This window comes from Opisthocomus hoazin, chromosome 18 (genome assembly GCF_030867145.1).
Source record: "Opisthocomus hoazin isolate bOpiHoa1 chromosome 18, bOpiHoa1.hap1, whole genome shotgun sequence".
Classification (NCBI taxonomy): domain Eukaryota; kingdom Metazoa; phylum Chordata; class Aves; order Opisthocomiformes; family Opisthocomidae; genus Opisthocomus; species Opisthocomus hoazin.
In genome coordinates, this window is record NC_134431.1 from 7,868,325 (window position 1) to 7,890,829 (window position 22,505).

At 52.3% G+C, this 22,505-nt stretch overlaps 1 protein-coding gene across 8 annotated transcripts in view; it reads right to left on the minus strand.

The window, feature by feature from the left end:
• Positions 1–1,393: 1,393 nt before the first annotated feature.
• Positions 1,394–22,505, minus strand: part of ZHX3 (zinc fingers and homeoboxes 3) — a 44,394-nt gene continuing 23,282 nt past the window's right edge. For 5 of the 8 annotated variants that reach the window (XM_075438489.1, XM_075438492.1, XM_075438491.1 and 2 more), the window contains 2 exons: positions 2,982–5,911; positions 1,394–1,486 (listed from right to left, as the gene is read on the minus strand). In XM_075438489.1, coding sequence (XP_075294604.1) covers positions 1,476–1,486; positions 2,982–5,751 — 2,781 coding nt within the window. In that variant the 5' untranslated portion in view covers positions 5,752–5,911 and the 3' untranslated portion in view covers positions 1,394–1,475. Of the gene's footprint in view, positions 1,487–2,981; positions 5,912–11,769; positions 11,888–13,830; positions 14,110–14,973; positions 15,047–22,505 lie in introns of those variants that run through there. The other 3 variants (XM_075438495.1, XM_075438493.1, XM_009942732.2) reach the window with 3 other exon arrangements.

Genomic DNA, 22,505 nt, shown 5'->3' on the forward strand with positions numbered 1-22,505 from the left:
CCACGAATTAATTAAAACTAGAAATTTAAATAAAGTTTCTAAACATTCAAAGGCAGTGAAGTTCTGGAATAGCCTTCCAGGAGCAAAAGTGAAGGCAAGACATGGAACCAATTTTGAGCTGGGATTCGATTAGTTTGTGACAGAATGGTCTGACACAGCATTTGGCTGGACTATCCAGCTCAAGAGTTTCCCTTCTATAACTTGTTTTCTATTAGAAAAGAATATTAAAAAAATCTTCAAGCGGTTGCATCACACAGCAACAACCCAAGACAACATGGGTGTGTTAAAAATGTACAGGTACCAGAAAGCAGAAAGGTTAACTGGGAAATTTATTTTGCTGTTTCGCCAGAACTATTCCAGATGAACTGGGAGGGAGGAAAAAAAAAGGGAAAAAAAAGATAAAAAAAAAAAAGACTGGAGCAAACACTTGAAGTTATCAGCACTGCTGCAGGAGGATCTGTCATTAGGGCTGCAAGAGGGAAACCTCCCGACTGCAGCAGAGCTGCTGCCTCGTTGATCCCTTGGAGACAACAATGACTTGAACCGCTCACAGCAACGCTGCGTCTTCTCTGCGTTTGTTCTCTGAAGAACAGCTTGTTCTCTCTGAACAATGAAAAGGATTCCAGGTCAGGATGGAAAAATTATTATGGGCTAGTTCTCAGTGATTAAAGGGAGGCTTGGAGATTTAACAGCCTGCTACAGTCGGTCTCCAGGAGCACAAGGGAAAATATTCTAGCCAGCAAGGGAAAACGGCACCAAACTCCATCTCCTGGGTTGTCTGGGTCTGGGAACCTGCTACTTATTGGAGAGTATGCAAAGCTAAATCTAACCTCACCCGTAGGGATGAAAATCTCACTCAACTCCCACTGGACTTCAATGCAAAACTGGCAGCTTTCTTCTCAGATACCACTGCTTTCCTAACACACGCTTGCGTGCCTGCAAAGCCCGTCACGGCCAGGGCTCAAGGACCAGAAAGGGTGCAGAGAATATATGCAGCCATGCCAGCCTTTAGAGAACAAACACCTTAACGGACAGATGAAAAAAAAAAAAAAAACCAAAGGAAAAAGTACTGTGCCATGATAGTCCATATCTAAGCAATGACCTTGTTTACACAATGTCTGAGATTCATTACGCTTGTATAGGCAGCTGTAGGCACCGGTATATGAATATGAAAACTGAAAGTCTGTCCACTGGAAAGCAAACAAGAGCATCCTATTTCCTGGGTGCGAGCTGAGCCCTCGCCTCCGCCAGCTCTCAGCCATCTCCTCGGCTGGGCCACCGAGAGCTCTGCACTAAGTGCCCAGTTTCTGCACGCGCGTTCTCTCGTGTGCTGTGCTCAAAGGTCTCATTTATGGCAGTGCTTGATCACCACGTCCTGCTCCTGAGGTCTGGATCAGGCCGGCCCATGGGTTTCTTCAAGCCAAAAATTTCTTCTGAAGGATAAGAGCGGATCCTCCGGGGCTGGTGGTTTCAGTTCAGTCTGTTTCTGAAAAAGAACAGAGGTGTCAGAGATGCCCCAGCTCGCCGCAGGGGCCTGCAACCCAGGTGGGGTGCTGGGTGGGGAGGAAGGGGTGCAGGAGTGCCTGGGGATGGGCAAAATTGGGAGCCTTCATGGAGTCAGTGGGAGAGAAAGGCCAGCCCCATTGAGAGGAGCCAGGAAACCCAAAATCCTCACGGGAGCAGGGCTGGGCTTTGGCCAGCGGCAGGGCTAAGGCGGGACGCGGTCCGAAGTCGTGCATCCTCACTGAGCACCTCCTGCCTCTGTGCCACGAGGGATGACAGGACCGCCTCGCTCCAGGTGGCATAAAGCCACGCTCAGAGGGTGCTGGCAGGGGCACAGCCATCGCCCTGGCACGGGCACAAAAGATGGCCCACCACCCTTCCCCAAAGCCTCCAACGCCTCTCCAGCCCGCTCCTGCGGCTGCTCCCCAGCCAAGCGCGTGGGGCAGTGCAGATCCAGCCCCCTCGGCTGCGAGAAGGGCAGGGCTCTGTTCAAACCCATGCCTCATCTCCTCTGCACTACACAGGGGTGGGAAGCAGGGAGTTTTACTGGTGGGGTTTTTTTTTGTTTGTTTGGTTTGGTTTTTAAGGCCTGCAGCCCTAGCAGAGGTGTGTGGGAGGCTCCCGAGCAAGGCAGCGGGGCTGGAGAAGACCCCAGCTGCCCAGCACGCCGGCCAGGGGCTGCACAGCCCGCAGCGGGACAGGGCAAGCGCTCGGCCATCCCCATCTGGTGGGACCCCTGCCAGGGAGAAACGGCCCCCAGCTGCACTTCTGCAGAGCCCACAGGGGGCTTGGAGACCTCCTCTGCTCTCCTCTCCCTCACGCACGCGTGCACACACGCACCCGCCTTTCAGACGTGAGTGCTGGAGGAGGGGTGAACACCAGCCCTCCACGTCCTTGCAGCCTCCGTTTTCACCACCCGAGCCGTGCCCTGCGCCAGACAAGGGTGCTCACGTCTGGAGAGCGGGCGGCAGGAGAGGGAAGCGAAGAGGCTCTGCAGGAGTTACGTCTGCTGGTGGCATGGAAAGGGCTGGTGGCATGGAAAGGGCTGGTGGCACGGAAAGGGCTGGTGGCATGGGGCACAGCAGCCAGCCCCCTTCCTTCCCAATCTTCTTCCCATCCAATTCATAAATAAACCCAAGGGCCACCTTCCCCCGGGGCAGGTAAAGGGCCCAGACACTCCAGCTGGTTTCACCCAGGCTTAGAATAAAGCCAGGATTTGGCTTCAGAGTGGAGCTGGCACCCAGTGACCCAGGCAGGCAGGGCCGGGCAGGCAGCAGCACTCGCAGCACCTCGCCGGACCCTCCTCATCCTCCTTCCCTGCCCCACTCTTTCGCAGAGGGAGCTCCTCAACCGCTTCCTCAGCGAGATCCCAAACAGCAAGACCGGACACCAAACCCTTCCCTACAGCCCCGGTTCCCCAAACGGGAAGCGCCCAGCGCCCCGAGCTCGCCCAGCGCTGCCCGAGGCGGGGGTCTTACCGAGCCGCGCGGCGGGCGGCGGGCCGGGGGTCCCGGTCCCGGCGCTGCCTTCCTGGCCGCCCGGCTCCCACGCCTCGCCGCTCTCCGACGCCTCCGCGCCGGCCTCGCCCGGCCCTTTCCGGCTCCCCGCCGCCTCGCCGGCGCAGCCCTCCTCGGGGCCGGCGGCCCTGCTCTCCTCCTCCGCCTTGACCGCAAACCAGACCTTGAGCTGCTGGGCGCTGAGGTGGGAGCGCTCGCAGAGGCCGGCCACGTCCTCCTCCCGCAGCCCCCTCTGCTTCTGGTAGTAGTCCTCCAGCACCTCCCGGCCGGCGGGGCTGACCTCCACCAGCCCCGGCGGGAAGACCCCCCGCCGGTAGTTCTCATACCACTTCAGCTGCCCGTTCTTGTAGCCGTACCGGCTGTCCCCGAACCAGCGAATGACCTCGGCCCGCGGCAGCCCCGTCTGGGAAACGATGGCGTCGTACTCCTGGTTCGTGGGCCGCTGGGTCTGCACGAACATTTGCTTCAGGAGATGCCGCTGCTGGGCTGTTTTTTTAAAGTTCAGTTTGGTTTTCGGAGGGGTGGGCGGCCGGCTGGAGCTGCCGTCCCCTTTCTCCTTTGTGCCAGCCCCCGGTAACTCGTTTTTGCCGTTGGACTCGGTCACTCGCAGGTTCTTCAGGTTGATCTTGATGGGACTCACCTTCCGCTCCGGGTTCGGGTTGTTGCCGGAGGCATCCACCGAGCCGTTTTCGCTCGCGGCCCTCAGCTCATCCGAGGAGTCTTCCCCTTCCCCGCCACCATTTTCCGCCTCCTCCTCCTCCTGCCGAGCCGCCTCCTCCACTTTCTTATTTTCCTCCGCCACCTTCTTCTTCCTCCTCTCCGAGAACCAGCTATCGATCTCCCTCCGCGTCATCTTCGTTTCCCCCCTCAGCCGGTTCACCTCTTCTTCCGCGGGAAGGGGATTTTGGGCAAAACTGCTCTCCAGTGCCTTCAGCTGCTCCGGCGCCCGCTCCTTGTACCTGGTCGGCGTGAAGTCGGGCGCCTGGTGCCACGACTGCCGCCGCAGCGGGTGGGGAGGGGCCGGCGTGGCCGCCGCCGGCGCGGGGTTCAGCTCGGCTCCTCGGGGCGAGACGTCGAAGGCTACTTCGGGCAGGGAATCGAGAGCGCTGTCTCCAGGGAAGACGGCCCGGCCGCCCCGCACGTTCCTGTAGTGGTACCTCCTGTCGCTGAACCACTTTCGAATCTCCTTGGTGGTCAGGCCCGTGATTTTCGTCAGCCGCTCGACTTCGGCCTGGCCAGGGAACTGGTTTCTGCAGAAGCTGCCTTTCAACGCCAAGAGCTGCTCGTGGGACTTCTTGTTTTTGTAGACGTTGGGATCCAGGAAGGTCTGCGAGGAGATGGCCGGGCAGGCGGTGAGCAGCGGCTGGCCGCTGTTGACCACCTTCACCCCCGACGCATTGCTGGAGCTCACCGTGCTGTGCTGCGCTGCCGGCTGCGGCTTGGGGACAGAAGTCACCGCCAAGGTGAACGAGGAGCTGGTGCCCTTCAAGCCGTTTGCCATGATGGGCTGCGTGACCAGCAGCCCCCCCGTCCCCTCCGGCTGCCCCACCACGTGGCCCGGTAACGTCGCCTGAATAAGATGGGGGACGCTCCCGGGATTTGCGACCACCGGCGTGTTCAGAACTGTAATGGTGGGTGGCGGCACGGACTGAATAACGGTGTTGAACATCTTCTTCCTGGCATCTTCGATCTCCTCCGGTGACCAGCTGATGCCCTGCTTCAACCTCTGGGCAGTGAACCAGATCTTCAGCTGCTCTTCTGGGTACTTCGTCACCACGGTCAAGTAGCAGAGCTCGGCTTTTGTGGGGTAGGGGAACTTGTGGAAAGAGTTTTTGAGGAAGCTGTTGGAGTCCATGGCAGCGTTGTACGTTGGAATGCTGCTCAGAGGAATCATCACCTTGGGAAGGGACTTGGACGTAGGTAGCTGCTGATGCAACGGGGGTTGCGGCTGCAGTGACACAAGCTGTGCAACACCCGCCTGCAGAACAGGCACATTTCCTATGATGGAGCCGTTCACCACATGAGATGATTTTGTGGAGCCTGCAGTGGGCTGGCTGACCGGCACGGACCCGTTTGGGAATGAATGCTCTCCGTCCTTCACCTCTGACTCACTGCCCAACTGACTTGACACGTTCTCCTTCAGCGTGTGGATTTTTTTGGCCTCGGGTTTACCTTTCATTATCTTCATGATGGGGGTTTTGGTAATGATAATTTCAGACTGGCCGTCCACCCCTTCTTCAGGGACCTCTCCCGGAAGGTCGTGGCTGCTGGCGGCCTCACAGAGACTCTGCTCCACAGTTGTGCGATTGTCCTGCTTAGCCACCTTCCAGACGAAGCTCGTTTCGCCGGCGTGCGACTCTGCGTTGTGGTGCGAGAGCCCTTCATGGCTATTTGCCAGAAAGCTGCACGCAACACACGCAAACGCGGGGTCTTTGCTAAAGTCTAAGTGCTCAGAATCCAAGTGCTTGAAGAAGTGATGAATGTCTTGAGATCCAAAGTCACAAGACTTGCAGATATAAGTGTCACTTTCAGCAATGCCGCGGTGCCCGTTAGACAAAGCTCCGTTATTACTGTTACTGGCACCAGCATCACCAGCTGCTGGCCCTTCCGCAGGAGCATCTGGTTGCGTTCCTTCACGGCCATCTTCTACAGCATCCAGTTCAGTCTCCTGAAGCACCAGTGTTTTTACTGGTATCATGCAGGGAGTTGTGGATTTTCTTTTGCTAGCCATCACTACAATTGATCCAGATGATTATTTTTCTTTCATTTAAATTAAATTCAAATTTTAAAAGCGCTATTGCAAGTGCTCTGTGGTCTAGATTCCAGCAAATTCATGGTGTCCCAAGGAGTTGTTGTCAAATGCTGACAAATGTTCATGCTTGCCACTGAACCTGGGGACAAGGAGAGGGAGGAGGGGTTAGTTCCCTTGGCATTAGACAAAGCACAACTGTCCCGGTATTTAACTGGTTCACTCAATAAATCATTTTCAGCAACTTTCGCTGGAAAAATTTAACTTGACCTTGGATTCACTGTATTTTCACACATACAACCTGCGAATTACCCGTTTAAAAACAAACACACAAACACGCCTCTTTCACAGCCGGCATCAAATTCTCATTTGTGGAGGAAAACCACCAAAATCTCCCCCCGCCCTGCCCTGCCCAGACCCGTCCCCCGAGTTTCGGCAGGGAGAGCGGTGGCCGGGCTCCCTTCGCGCCCGGGCTCCCGGCTCAGCGGCACGCCGCCGGCGATACCAGGCAGGGTCGCCCTGGGAAAGCCGCCTGCTTTCCATCAGAAAAACCTGACGAAAAACCAACGTGTTCCCCACAGAACATTTCGATTTCTTCAGAATCGGCGTTTTCCAGCCATCCTGTCGGGAAGTTTCTGGCCAGCTGAAAGCACGGTGCCTGTGCAAGGGCCGTTGCCTGCAGAGACGCCCCGAGCAATGCTGCAGGGAGCACGAAGCCTGCAGCTGGGGCCATGTATTTGAGCCCTCCTCGCTCAGCAAGCCTGCAAAGCATTTGTGAGATTCCCTCCCCACCTCGTGCATGGCTCGTTACCGATTTAACAGCATCTGCTGAGTCTTCGGGTGGAGCTGCAAGAGAAGGTAAGGCTCCAAAACTCCAGGGCAGCACCACATGCGTGTTCTGCTCCCGGCTCCCAGCTGTCCCCTCCCACCACCTTTGCAGCTTTTGGCATTCACACAACTCCGTGCACTGGGGGTATTTCCTAAGAAAATGTAATTTCTCAGCAACACAAGCCCATTTTGCTGGGCTTGGGGTGACCAGATATCAGTCACATTTAAAAAAAAAAAAAAAAAAAAAAAAGGAATTTTTTTCTTTTTCCAAAGGGAAAGCAGTTCCCGATCTGCTCCAGGCTGTGCAGGCACTAGCCCCAACCTCCTTCCTGGCCTGATGCAGCTTCGCCATCTGCACAGCGGATGCTCCGTGCCTGCGACCACGACCCGCGGGCAGTGAGGCCGTCTGCTGCAGCTGGCACCAGGAGCCGCTGCCCGCTGATGGTCCTGATGATGGGGAAGGCTGCACATCCGAGGGAGCAACATCTCGGCCTTCACTCCTCCAGCAACCTTTCTACCACAGCTCTGCTTTTTTTTTTTTCTTCCTTTAAACACAGGAATAAAATGGTATTTTTCCAGATTGCAAGGTCACTTGGAAGCATCTGGATGCACTGATTCATATTACAAAGACTCCATGCCAGATTTTCCTGGGATTTACAGTAACAGGGATGAAGCTTTATAAAAACACTCATAAAAACTTGAACTAAAAAAAACCCCGACCAACTTACCATCCTACCAGATGACTCACAGAGGTAACTCCTATCAGTTACAGCAGTTGTGCACCAGTAGCTTTCTCATATCAGATATTCTGAGCTGATCTCACGCACCGAGAAATGCAGATCGGGCAAACGACTTCGCAGGGCTTATGCAATACCTCCCCTGCTTATTTTTGTCGGTAGCTTTTCGAACAGAGGAATGAAAGGTCCTAATGCAAAAAAACCAAATGGAGGAAGTACAATTTGACCTCCCTAACTTCATTAGAAATTTTTTTAAAAAACTTTCTGAAAGCTGACATCATTTTTTCCAACCAGGAGAGCCTGGATGGCCAACTCTGGCCTCAGCAGCTCTCAGGCACCCTTTAAAAGACTGATGGGAAAACGTAACTTCCCGTTAATGTGGGCTGATCGGAGATTACAAAACAGTCCTGTAAATAGTGTTAGTCATCACTGAACTTGGCATCAGAAAAGACTGTTTGCTATGCTAAAGCTTCATGAAAAGCTAGAAATTATAACTTTAAAAAAATCTATAAATAAAAAAGGTATTACAGCCGTGCTCTGGATTTAGACAGTGCGAATGGCATGCTCTCAATACCTGCTTTGTGCCACTCTCAGCCCACCTTCTCGTGGTTAGTCCTTCCCTCTGCAGAGGGCCAGAAAGTTCTCCATTAGCATTAGCAAGTCGAATACTTGGATGACTATGAATGGGCTTTGCTATTCTGTGGGGAACAGCATCCATTTGACACCAATCCCAAGATTCTCAGTTCTGATGCTAAGTTAAATATTACACAGTCTAGCAGGGTGCGATGACCTTTCCAAGTTGAGTCAATTAGGAAAAAAACAGCAAAACCAGCCTGAAGGCTAGAAAATACAGCTTTAAAGGCTGAAAGAGGGCTCGTGTCAGGGAAGCAACGGCAAAAGTGAATTCTTTAATTTTATTCTGCAGCTCTACCACAGGTCAGGGAGAAAGTGCTGGGCCCTCTGCAAGCCTTTTCGTTTCCAGCAAATTCCTGATAGAGATCCAGTTCCAGAGCCTCCCCTGCTGAGACAGCTCGAGTCCCAGCCGGATCTTACCTAGCCTTTATGTAGTCGCCAGAGATTAAAAAGGTGATTTTTATCTGTCAACAGAGTAAATTTGATACAGAGCAATGGAGATACACAAAGACCCCCGTTGTGCCATGTTCACGGAGTGCCTCTCCCAAGCATGCCATCACGGTTATTCCGGGTAAATGCGAACGGCCTGACCCACCTACAGAGAACCTAAAAGCTCTGCATTTCATTTACCAGCACATTTGCATCAAGCTCTGTGCTCTCTCCAGCAACTTTTGTTAAAAACGCAATCAAAGTGGCCCCAGCCGCCACAGCTCTCCTGCCGGGGCTCCAATATTAATGCCACCTGAGAACACAGACTGCAAATTTAGCTGGAAGTGAATCACAGTGCCAATTTACTGGGAAAAAAAAATAATTAATCAAGTGTACTGTTTGTCCGTTTCATTTCCACGGAACAGTTGCATAACCACCTATTCGGAGCATGTTTTATTCACTGCTCACCTTCTGGAACGCAGCAATACCTTAATACATCACTAATATACAGCAGAACAGATAATTCACCGATTTCTCCATCATTAAAGTAAGCGAGGCCATTTTAATGGGTAGGGTAAATTAACAGCAGAAAAATTAATCAATCCAAAACTAGCCTCACCATGGAGCTCAGTATGCCACCACTGCAAATGTCTCAGACCAATCTGTAGCGCCGCGTGTGAAGAACTCGATTTCCTATGAATCATTTCATGGCGAACTGTAGCAAAGAGACATTGGCTGAACGGAACAGCAGCCAGGAAGACAAAGGGATTATACTTCAATTGATGGTTCCTATCTAATTTATACCTGCTAATTTATACCTGCTAATTTAATAGTGAGGTAGCAGAGTAAGCAGGTCAAATGACCTGTGCATCTAAACCTGCCACTGCTGTTGGAAATTTGAGCGAATATTTGGAGCACGTTTTATTCACTGCTCCCTTTCTGGAACGCAGTAATACCTTAATACATCACTAATATACAGCAGAACAGACAATTCACTGATTTCTCCATCATTAAAGCAGAGCAAAACTGATTCGGTCCCTCTGCTGCTCTGAGAGAAGCTAACGCTGGAAGGCAAGGCAGCCCCAAGGCGCCTCCGGCCAGCTCGGCTCCCAGCCCAGCGCGTGGCTGGGGCGACGTTTCTCCAGCATCCACGGCACCAGGAGCTGAGCCGGGGGCTGACGTGTGTTTGCTCACAGGACAGCGAGACAGCTGTGCACACCCCGCTCCTGGGACAGGGATGAGCAGCCCAGCCTTTGCACAAGGCAGGCACGAACCAGGTCAACAGCTTGGGTTGGGCTGTGGTTCCCCATCCTTGACATACGGCCGTGACTGCTTGTCTGCACACCTCCTCACCTAAAACAGTTCAAAACTTCACCGCGGGCAAGATCTGCTCCACTGGTAGATGCAGTTTTACGCTGTTGTCACCACGTTGCGGCTACAGGGACAGCCAGGTTGGTGGCCACGCATCGGTTTCTCAAGGGTTGTGGCTCAGCAGAGGCAAGCCCCACACCCCGAGTCCATGGCGAGGGCAGGGGCAGCCGCACCGCCCGACTCTGCCCGTCTCTCCTCCGCGCAGGAGGCCCACGAAGGCCAGCCGCCAGCGAGCCACCTCCAGCTTAGAGACCAGCACAGGGAGCACCACGAGATGTGCTACCCCGAGCAGTTCAGAAAATAACAACAGAGGCAGATGGAAACTCTGAAATCCAGGATCCCAATCTATGAAAAGGACGCGGCATTTCTGCTAGAGACAGCCCAAAGCCTACAGCGCTGCTATGAGCGGTCCCCTCCCGCGGCACAGGAGCCCTCCCGTCCGCATCGGCGGGTCCCGGTACACGCTGCGAACCCTCTGCAGAGCAGCTTGGCCTCCGCCGAGGAAAACAATGCCGAGATCGGTCAAAGCGAGCTCCGCAATTTCAGAAAATTTACTTCTACAGAAATTAACAAAAGGAGGTTTCGAAATCTGCGCTGCCGAGTATGAACTTTCAGCTTTTTCCAGCTTGGCTGGATACAACTGGTTTGGTTTTAAATGTTTCAGTGAATTAACGAGTTAGGTTGTTAATGCAAAACACTCATTCCGCGCAGTGCCAAGGTCCCCAGTTAGAAGATTAATTTTTGTGACCTTCTGCAAACCTTGCCTAGAAACAACAACCCGAAAACCCACCAGGCAGCGGCACCGGGCACAGCAGCTCCGGCCCCACCGCCCGGGCACGGGGCCGACGGGACAGCCGCCCTCCCTGCACCCAGCGCCCGCGGTGGGGACGGGGCTGCCCGCGGGCACGCAGGACGGCGACGTGCTCCGGTGCTCGGTGCAGCTCTGCTGAAGAGTGAATGCTCAGTTAACAACAACAACAAACCTACAAAACAAAAAAACCCCAAACCAACACCAAAATAGAAGTAAACTAACAGTTTCCTCAACACTTTTGGTGCCTGCTAGGCAGGCAGACACACTCCCCAGGTCAGAGACAAAGTTGATGCTTCTGTCTCATAGGAAGCCAAGCACAATATTGGCACTTTAAATAACAGCGGTTTTGTTTTTAAGCTGAAACTCGCAGGGCCCGGTTGATAATACAATATTAGAGAAAAAAAAAAGGGGGGGAGAGTGTCAAAGGAGGAAGCAAGCAAAAGTTGACGTTTGAGAGTTTTTGTCTCTCGCCTTTAGGCTGTACCTCCAGCCAGGCCCATAAGATCACAGAGTCACAGCATGGCAGGGATTGGAAGGGACCTCTGTGGGTCATCCAGTCCAACCACCCTGCCGAAGCAGGGTCACCCAGAGCAGGCTGCACAGGACCTTGTCCAGGCGGGTCTTGAATATCTCCAGAGAAGGAGATTCCACAACCTCCCTGGGCAGCCTGGGCCAGGGCTCCGTCACCCTCAGAGTGAAGAAGTTCTTCCTCGTGTTCAGCTGGAACTTCCTCTGCTTCAGTTTGTGCCTGTTGCCCCTTGTCCTGTCCCTGGGCACCACTGAGAAGAGTCTGGCCCCGTCCTCCTGACACCCACCCTTCAGATATTTAGGAGCATTTATAAGGTCCCCTCTCAGCCTTCTCTTCTTCAGGCTGAACAAGCCCAGCTCCCTCAGCCTTTCCTCAGCTCATGATGCACATCATCAGTCATCACAGATGACTTCCCAGGTCCCCATTGGTGATTAGCAAGTAAAGACCAGTAACTAGAAGATCCCTATGGCCAGCACCAACGAGTGGGTGCTCCCTGCAGCACCCAGATCCAAGAGCTGATCCGCCTTCCCCTTCCCACCGCCGAGCATCCCAGAGGGAACTCCCACTGTGTTTTGCAGCGGGTCCCCCAGCGCAGCAGACACCCAGTTTGCTCCAGGCAGCGCTGGGTGCCAGCTCAGTAGCCTGGGACTGGGTGTGTTTACCTGGGTGCTGGGAGCAGACGAAAATCAGGTCCCCACAGCAGCGAGGGCAGGCGTGTGTGGGGCACAGCCCCATGGCCACCCCTGCTGCCAGCCTTGGCAGTCCCAGGGCTCTGTCTCTTGGGCTGGGCAGTACCATTCGTTCTGCACTTGGAGTCTGCTCATGAGAGGTCATGTAGGAGTTTCACCAGTTTTACTGATTTATTGCCAAAACGCGTGGGCTGGCAGGAGAGAGGAAGGCTGGAGACTCCCGCGCTTCCCCGACTGAGGTGAGCAGGGGCAAAGGCTTGTTCACCGGCCAGACACTGCCCCACGCTAGCTCCCACCTGGGTTTCATCTCCACGGATTTGGAGTCACAGGCTTTGGTTACAACAAAAGCATAACGATGAGCAGGGAGAGGGCATGCAGCAGCATCACCAGCGAGCTTCGAAGACACAAGACACTGCTAATCCCTCCCAGGGGCACACTCCATGGATGGACATGCTCCAGCAACCCAGCAAAGACCTCTCCAGGCTACATCCCTGTGGCTCACTACGGACAGACACAGTCAGAGTGAACAGCCCACCTCTCCAGAGCAAAGCCCACATTCCCCGGTGCGGGCAGGACCTCTCTTTCAGTCGCGCCAGCATGGCTCTCTAACAGAGAAGAAAAGGCGAGATTTGGCAGGGCTGAGCTCCTCGGTTCCCGGTCTGCAGCTGCGTATCCCGACTAGCCGGGGTCCAGCATCCTCCCTGGGTAACTTTGCAAAGCCTGCAGCTGGAAGGGAAGTCATGGGATGGGACCATCGCCAGCAGCATCCTACCACACCATCACCCCGGTGCCCAGGAAGCAGTGTGCATCCCCACACCATGCCCTTGCTTAGGGCCAGCACCCACAGGTAGCATTGGCAAAGGGTGTCACTCTTCTGCCACCCAGAGCCTGCTCCATCACCCAGATCAAGGTCATGACACACTTAATTCTTCTGGGGTTTAACCCTGTACGGGACTGCGAGTTCCCACGAATGAACAGTCAGCAGACTGCTACCTCACTAACACTGCAGGCACTCACAATTCAGTGCTCTCAAGAAGAGCAGGGAAAGCAACCAGCAATAAAATAACCGCAACCCAAGAGCAGCCACGCAGGCAAGAAAAGCCTCTTTGCATCTTATTATTTCGCACTGCACAAATGTACAAACTCACGCACAAATTTCAGCAGTTTTGAGCTTCCAGCAGCATCACATAGTCAACATTTGTGCTAAGGAACAATTTCTCTTTCTGTCGACTGGCCAGGGTGCTCTGCAGCTTGCGCCTGGCTTTGAGAACGCGGTACAGTCTAGAGGCAGTGGAAGCCGGCTGACCGAACAATCGTTTTCATTCTCCATTACTTGGCAGGCCTAGAGCAGAAAAGCGCCTTTTCCATCTAGGCTAGTTAAACAGACCTATTCATTAAAATTTCGCCCTTTACTAACTGCTGTACTTCCCCATTTAAGAGAAGACTTCTCTCCTCTGCCCTGCTCCTCATCGCCCCATTTCAAGTCATACCCATTTACGAGCCGTGTTTTTGCATTGCTCTCGTGCTTCCGTAACAGCAGCAACTCGCCCTTGCCGTCGTTACCTGGGCAGAGGCTGGCCTGCTGCCTTAGCACTCGGGGACTAACGGTAATTATCTTTGCTATTTTTTCAGATGGGCACAAAACCGAGCGAGATGGAAGGCTAGAAAGGGGTGGCTGAAACAGAACGCGATTAGAGTATAAAAATAGGTCACTAGGATAATATAACCTTTAGACTGTTGGCAGTGTGCCCTCCTTAGAGACAAGCCTGCGCGCTATATTTCAGGAATATGTCAGGAATAAAAAAAACACCCCCCAACGCACACCAAAACAAAACCACTGATCATCCCTCTGAGCTTTGCGTGCTTCTGTTTGAACATCACTAACATTAATTCACTCATTCCTTTTCCTCTGCCCTCATCCATTTGATGGCACACAAAATAAATGTTATGCAATCATACCATTAATATATTTAAAAAAAAAAAATCTCTTTTGGCATGGAAGTTTCATTACAGATTTGCTCCGAGTTACAGTACCTTAGCAGGGTTCATCGTCCCAGCATCCCAGGGACCCACCTCCACAGCTTCAATCCTCACATTTTGTCCATGTTGCAAAACATTCCTGGCGCTCCCCCAAAGGAAAAGCTCCAGCAGACAGATCATCATCTCTTGACAGAGCCAGCTGCGAGGTTAACGCTACCAGCAGAGGACACCAGATAGCATTAATGGAGCTTCAAGAAGTCCCTCAGCTCATCGGTATCTGGGTCTCCCATCACCTCGCACTCAGCTGGTGAATACCAGCGGGGCGGTTTGTGCCTGCACAGGACAGAATGAGAACATCGGTCACGGTTATAAATGCACAGGAGCTCCAATTTCAGCCCCTTGTGCTTTCTTGAGGAGGTTTTCTTTTTGCTTGCATTATCGAGGATCTGTTTGTGACTGCAGCTCGATCACAGGCACCTCCAACGGCCCCACTCCGCTCCGTCATTTTCTGCCACACCACGGCGGGACTTGCCACACGTCTTGCGATCCCACGCTTGGAGCTTATTATCAAGCATCACCATTTAGGTAGGGCAAGACCAGCTTTGGCAGATGCAGCCCTTTGGAATGCATGTGAAAAGGGGTAGGTTACACCTAAAATACACTTCTTTGTATTTTTACCACCTGAAATTGCTGAACTGGCTCCAAGCCAAAAAAACGATCGGGGAGCTCAGAGTAAAGACTCCTGGTTCCCAAAGCAAAATGAGAACCAGACGTAGAACTTGATCCACATTAAATTCCTAACAAGGGTACTCGAATCTTTTAAATCAGCAGGAAACGCAGGGCCAAGTTGGTGAGGAGTGCACAGGCATCAGCACCCGATGGCAACAGAGCCCCCCGTGCCCGCTGCGCTGCTGCAGCCTGCCCAGTCCCAAGGAGTCACTCTGGGGGACGCCCCTGAACCCCTGGTTCTGAAGCGCTGCTGCTCACAACCCCGCTTCCAGGTGTGCACATGCACCTCCGTACGGGTGACCCTGTCTGGGGGCCATCACCCCAAATTCAGGAACCACAGCCCTAGATGCTAGCACAACATTTACTGTTAAAAGGAAACCAGCATCAGCTTTTATACCAGCACCGAAACGATCCCGTTGCAGAACCACAAACCCAAAAGCCTGCTTGAGGGTCACACAATTTTCTCACCGAGCATCCAAGTCCCTTGTGCAGCGAAGAAACGCTTGCTGAAGACAGGCTGATCACCAGTTACTGAGCAGCCACGTAACGGACAGACCCACAGAAATTCCCGGGAAGTAAAGAGTGTCCAGAGCTTTAAAACAAGATGTGGGTGGGAAGGACTAAGCCGAGCTGCTAAATAGTACCAGACAGCGAGCACAGGGCGCTGGAGCCCATCTGCAGCGCAGACTGGAGGCTGTCAGTGCTGCAGCCCCTTCCCAGCTGAGCATTTTTGGATTACTTCATCCATCCTGCCCTTTTGCAATATGCTAGCTTCGAGCGCGGCGCTACGTTCTGGCTCAGCATCAGCTCCCATGCCTCCACTTACAGTTGCTATAACCAAAAAGACAACTGCAAAATACTTCGGCTGAAAGTAAGGAAATGGGGTTTGGCAGGTTGGGATCGTGGATTTTTTATTTTTTTTTTTCCCCTCCTCCCCCATGGATCCTGCTTCAGAGTCGCCCTTTCAGACCCCGAGCGCAGCCGATGGCTTTTGCAGCTTACTGAGCCCGCTGGTTTATGGCAATGTTTTTCTGCTCACTGAACTGGCTCATTCTTTCAGCAGAACAAACTGTTCCACGTTCAGGCAGGAGTTGGCTGTGTTTTAACAAAGGATTTTTCCCTTCTGACAGTGTTTTGCAAAAGACCCAAAAAAAGGAGTTTGGAGCCAAGTTACAAAAGGTCAGGAGAGGCGAGTCAAGCACTGGGTGTAGTTCCTGTATGTCACAGCCAGTCAAGGAAATGGGTGGGGAGAGGAGGAATGGCATTTTGAGCTGCAATAATATGTATAAAGTGATATTAATGAGGAATGGGCTTTTGAATGAGGATGGCAAGTATGCAGGCATTATAATTTTTGCTTTACAAGACCAGCCTTGTTAGGTAGGTGAGATCTCCGCAATCATTTATCCACGTGAAGTATGCGTTTGAGAGGGTTCAAGTAGCACTAGTAGCAAAAAAAAGGAAAAAAAAAGACAGTCTTATTTGCTTCCCCTCCCCAAGCTGATTTCAAGGAGCTACTGTACTCTCATTTCCCACCAGCCAAATGAATATTCAAAAGGCAAACGATAGTCAATCACCAGCACAATGCTGGGGGAAAGAAACACTGGGCTGATCAGCGTGGGGCTGGCACCCTGTCCGTTCTGCCCTAGCATCCCAACTGTGTTTACCACGGGGCAAGGCACCCCTGCAGAGGTTTGCTGGGTGCTGTGGCTGCTCTGCTTGCCGCTCTGCCTCCTCCCTCCCCTGCACGCAGCCGGACACCGCCGCCAGAGCCGAGCTGCTGCAGGGATGAGCATCCTCTAGCGAGGGTGCTACGGGTGGGGAGGACCCCGGCACCGTGCTCCCAGCGACACGGCCCTACCAAAGGAGCTGACGACAGGGCTTCCTTCTCCTAGAAGCTGGGACCACAAACATCTTCGGCGTTGGGTGGATGGGCTTCCAGCGAGGCCCCGCTGCCTGTTCAAGCAGCTGGGAGGGTCAGGGTCTCTGTGCTCTGCGTGGTGCATAGGCAAACAAAGGCGGCCAACTCCAGCCTTGCAGACCTCGGGAGGAGGGGAGCCAAGGGGATCTGCAACAGCTGACAGTATGTCATGCCCAGTACTCCAGCTTCTCCAGGCCTCAAAGGATCCCCGAATAGAGAGAAACCACCCAGCACCGGAATGCAGCCACTTCTGTGGCTGGAAGGGGCAGATGTTCAACCCCATACAACAATCAACACAGCAGTTGAGACTGTAAGTGAAGAACACTGCATCCACTTCAAATTGAAGAGGGAAATCAGGGACGCCATCTAATTCTAGAACTACCATTTGCTCCCGATGCCCACAGGTCACACGCCTACTCTGCAAGAGTGGCACAGGGTTTTCTTCCATCGCCTTAAACAGACAATATCCTGGCCTGAAGTGTTGAACCACAAGACCTTCAGAAGCCTATGGTCAGACTGGCAAGTTTTCAGCTCCTTCAGCTGGAACACCCTTTTCCAAAAGAGTCCACTTTAGTACCTACTTTCTAGAAGCCCCCACTTCCCAATAGCTCCTGCTGGCATAGAGTGGGGCAGCTCAGCATCCTAAAGGCCAAACCCTTTGCTAACATCAGGTGCTCCACCACTCCGTTGCTGAGAAGAGTGGGCATGGAGACGTACATCGTCCCTACAACCAAACCCTCATCCACTGACCCCCGAGAGCTCACAGGGGACAACCTTCTCCCTTTCTCTGGAATACTCACTGTTTCTTTTAGGATTGATGGTAAGAGAAAAATGGATTTGGGATTTCATTCAAGCTCTCCATGGGCAAGATGCAGGTGTCTGAATCGCAGACCTGCCAGCCAAACCCAATCCTTGTCATCTGCTCTCTGGTTTGAAAACTGTGTTTGTTCAAAACCATTTGTCAAGCCACTCTGGACAGTACGCACAGATACAGAACAAAGTTCAAGGGTTATTTGTGATATGAACCATGCTGGTCAGGACTCTTCTATTTCTCCAGCTGTTTAGTGACACTTGGAATGGACTGTCCTTACTGAAGAGTCAATTAGTTTTTTAGTTGAAAACTCACCATCCTCTGTAGGTCAGCTGTGAGCTGAAAGCATCCCAGTTATTCACTGCTGGAAGTTAAAGGAATTTCCTTACTCTCAGAAGACAGACACTCAAAGTTAGTTTCAAGTACAGTTGTGATAAACAAATCATGTTCTCCTCATCTCCCTCTCCTGCTTCTTCATTTGTTTGTTTCATTCATGCCTGCTGGCCTAACCAACCTTTTCCTTAGCTGTCCTCTGCAACTCCTCATTTAAAGATTAATTCTCAAGGATGCAGGGGAACTACAGACATCTGCCAAGAAAAATCAGTGAAGCCGGATCCCTGCTTTCAGAGCTCTCCCTTCGACACTCAGTTCCCCAGGACCTCAATTTTTGAACACCATTAAAAAAATAATAAACCACCAAATATTTGGCTTTCTTCCCCTTCCTGCGAAGAGCAGCAGCTTGGGAGTTGGGTTGTTACCTTCCCCCAGGGGACACGGGCTCAGGGCCTCAGCTCGGTGCCGACGGCCAGCCGGCGGAGCTCATCAGCCCACTGCACTCTCCCTGCTCAACAGCTCGGGGATGGAGAGAGCTTTTGGCAGGTGGGTGAGGAAGACAAGAGGTGTTCTACAACAGCACGATGGCCCAAGGAAAGGGTTTGGGGTTTTGCACTGATGTCTCCTGCAAGCCTTTATTCAAAATATTGATGCACTCCTTAATTTGTGGATCACAAGGCCTTGATACAAAGAGTTTAATTTAAAAAATTCAGGGACACTGGGAGAACTGCTTCCTTACCATGTGTCAGCAAGCCTGCCCATGAACTGCCAGCAATTACTGAGCCTCCAGTCTGCATTCAAAGCTCTACACAATGCAGTTTATTATTTTTAAGCCTTTCAAACATCAATGTAGCGAACTTAAGAGCGCTATTTGGAAGATTAAGATACAAACACCAACACATTATTCAATTTAGCTCCAGCACTGAGCACTTATTTCTGTGAAGAGTTACAGCTAATACTACATTTCCAACTGCCAGCAAAGACAAATCATTACAGATTTAAGTCACATTGCAGCATGGTCTTGTAAACCAAATTTAGGAAATAAGAACAAGGAAATTACTATCATTATGCAAATACTGCCCAATTACTGCCAAGCCATACCGAACTTCTCTTCAGGTCTTGGCCATAGGCTTCAAAAATACACCCCTAGAAATTACAGCCCGAGGAAATCCCCGCTTTCTGCGCGTGCAGCCAGGTGTGAAGTTACTAGTACCTCTCCAACAGCTGTATTAGATGAGTTTTCAAAATATTTCATGTGTTCACACAAGCGCAAAGTGGCTTGCTACCACCTCCCCGCCCCAGCTCGCTGCCTGCTTAGGACAGACCCGCAGAGCGGAGCAGCAGCTCCGGGTTTGGACGGCGATGCGCCAACCCTAAGGTTGGCCACGTGGGTGTGGGTCTTGCTCCCACATTCTCAACCCACATGGTAGCAACCTTGGTCCTGTCCCCGCAACCAGGTGCTGGCTCACCTTGAAAGTATGACACCAGCTGCTTTTCCAAGGAGCTCGGCGCAGCCCGCCTTGCAGAATGCAGGCCACTGCTGAGCCGCACTGCTGGCCCAGCTCCCCGGTGTAGCTCCCCGGTGTCCTGCTCTGGGGCCTTTGTGGGTGCCACAGAAGCCTAGAACAACCGGAGGACATCTGGGCCAACCCCCCACTCCCAGCAAAGGGTTTCCATCCATACTTCACCAGGTAGGCAAAGCTGCTGATCAGTACCGGGCTCCTCTTTCCTATAGCCTTCTGCTGCACAGGTACAGAACAGCTTTCTGGCCATAAACTGTGTAATTTATAGAAACCGCTGAGCAATACTTCTTTCAAAAATCCAGATGAATTGCTCAAACAAACAAAAAAAAAAAGAAGGAAGAAAAAAACGCAAACCATCAATGTAGACAGATCCCAGGAGTTCTGTCCCTTCCTCTGATAACAGCAAATAGAGTTTACTAATAGCTGCTTTATGCGCCCAAATCAGACATGCAGACAGGTGACACCAAGGGGAGCGATGGGAGAAAAAAGGGAAAGGATCTGTGCCTGTTTTCTCTCATTACATTGGTTAAAGGAGAGCCAACTGCCGCATTTTGCCCTCTTGAAATCATCCCACCCTTCGCAAACAATTGTGTGAGTTAGACTGGACTGGGTGCAGGACTAGCAGGATGGGAACAACATCCTTCCATGGGAATAAGGGAATAACCAAGGAATGAAATGAAAATCCGTTTGCCTGTCTGAAGGCTCTCATTTCATTAGAGCTGATCTAACTTGAAGCCCTAGGAGAAAAGCTATCTTTCAGGAACGTAAAATTTCCCAGCCGTCCAACTGAAGGTGGAAAAGTTCTCACTGCAAAGGACACCATGGATAACAGAAATATTCGCTATTTACACCACCAAAAGCATCACAGCCTACGCTATAATCTCAGAGAAACAGAAATCGAGACTTCCTCCTCCTTTTTCAGAAAAAAAACGAAGGGTGGTCTCATCACACCAGTCTAAAACATTCATCATCATTAGGGTGAACAGCACAGTAGATAGCATTAACTCTGCTTAACATAACTAAGAAAACAGCAGGATAAACTAAACTACAGGAGGAGTCAGCGCAGGGACCATAAGGTAAAAAAAACATTTATGCTGTGTCAGCAGGCAGTCTGCAAATACAGGAATGGGGATGACCAGCTGGCTCGGGGGCTTGGTAACGGCATGATGGAGCCCTGCATTTCTAGGGCAGAGGTCCAGATCGTAGCCACACTGGCAGAACGCAGTCCTCCAGGCACCTGCTTTCTTCCTTGGGCTGGGAGAGAGCAGGCTTGGAAGCATCTTCATGATATCGCACCAAAATGACAGCATGTCACGCTGGATAAAGCTCAGGACAGCAGGAACTCTCTCCATACACAAGCCCATAATCACCCACCGGCAAAAGATTAGGCAAATAGATGTCTCGGTGTCAGGGGGCCAAGGGAAAGAAGTGTTCGCAGTCTGCAGGACTCGTCCCCGATCAAGTCAGAGGCAGATGAGGCAGCTTCGCAGTCAAACCCCACATGGGTAATGTTCTTCAGATCAACCACACAAGCCCCTGCGTTGGGCTGCTTACCCACGTGGCCAGGATCAGGCAGAGCCACCAAGCGAGAGGCTTCGTTAAGCAAACTCTCCCTGGACTAATGCTGCAGAAGTGTGTGTACCTTCCAGCAGCAGCTGGGAAAGTGGTTTGCAGCACTGTCCAAAGCACTGAAGAGCTACATGGTCACTCTTTTTCAGGTTCTTCTAGACCATCTGCTTCCACACCAAAAGGACTCAGCAATCACTAGGGGCAGCACCCAAAATTCAGGGCCAGCTGCTCCTCTCTGTACTCTTCATCCTCTCCCCGCTTCTGAACTCAGGCACAAGTCTCATCACCGCCCCGCAAGCACTAGTGAGTGGTGAAAAGCTACTAGCGAAGAAGATACCCTCGCCTTTCAGGTTACACGAGTTGCCACCTCGGGTAAGGTCTCACGGGACTGCAGTTCCCCACTGGCCAAGCCCTGCTCATAGGAGGATCTTCAAGTTCCAGTGAGCAACGCACCACATCCCGTCCCCCAGAGCATCCAGCTGTTCTGAAACTGCTCACCAGGGAGCACCCAGATTAGGGAACTGCTGCCAGCCTCCTCCTCGTTGCCTGGCATCTTCTCCTCATCCCTCCTTTCCTCTGCCAGCAGTGATTTCCATAGCATTTTAGACTGTCCCCAAGGGACACTTGCTAAGCCTCTCCCCAGAGCATCTCCTTTTAGGAACCTCCAAGACACAACTCCCAAAGGCTCTTGGAAGTCACACGTCTACATGAACTTCCATACACACGCACGCCAGTCTGGATCTTACCCTCCTCAATGCACAAAGCAGCCTGAACGATTAAAAGACCCAAAATTCAGGGAAAAGTCTACGGCCTTAAATGTGTGTTGTCCCAGCGTGAGGATCACACAAACCACGCGAGGGGAAAAGAAGGAGGTTAGATAGGACAAGTGCCTGAAGATACCACATCCCCTATACTGACAATTTGATTTCTTCCCTTTTACCAGTGTCAGGCTTGCTGTTCAAGACACAGTTTTACTGTGGGAGGGCTCCCAGCTACAGGCAGAGTCTAAGGGAATAGCTGGCAGACCTGCCTGTAGTCTGAGGTTTACAACCCCTGGTCTAGAAGCAGCCCCAACCTGCTACCCTGCCCTGGAGAGCACGCACTGCCAGCTGCCCAGCCTCGTAGCATCCCAGCCGGCATATCGTTAAATAACTCACGATAACCTGAAGCAGAAAGGGTTTGGGGTTTTGTTTTTTGGGAAGGGCCGAACAGAGATGAAAGCAAAGCTTCTGTCCAAAAGGGATGGATTCTCCCAACTGCTGGGCCATGCCTCTCGCACAGGCGAGGAAAATTTCATACCACAGATATTCACACCCAAGATGAAAGAGCTGACCCCAATTTACACTCTGCTGCTAAGTTGCTTTCATGTGCTTCTCAGCAGCCTGCACGAGCCACTGAACCCAACTACATGACCAGAAGGAAATATAGATATCTGTATTTTCATTATTTCTGGAGAGTCAGATATCCCCCAGGAGCATTTTTACCCATCCACAAACACCCTGAGTCCTGATTTTCTGGCGTGTCTCAGAGATGCTCGTTTCCATCTACTCGACCGCAGCATCCCACCCCGGCTGGAGCTCGGTGGCTCCAGAGGTGCTGACGCAGGGCGGGGGTCTCAGCTACCCCGGATCCGCCCCGGCCCATCAGGCTGTCGCAGAGGGAAGAGGGGCTGCGTGCTGTCAGGACACGGGAGGCCCAGCATCGCTCCTCTGCGGAGCCGAGCAGGGGCTGAAACGCAGTGACCCCCTGGAAAGGAGGAAACTGCGGTGGGGAGGGACGAAACCATCAGCCCGAGGTACGCCCGCACGCCAGCGCCTTTACTCGCAAAGCCATCGCCTCTCCCGGG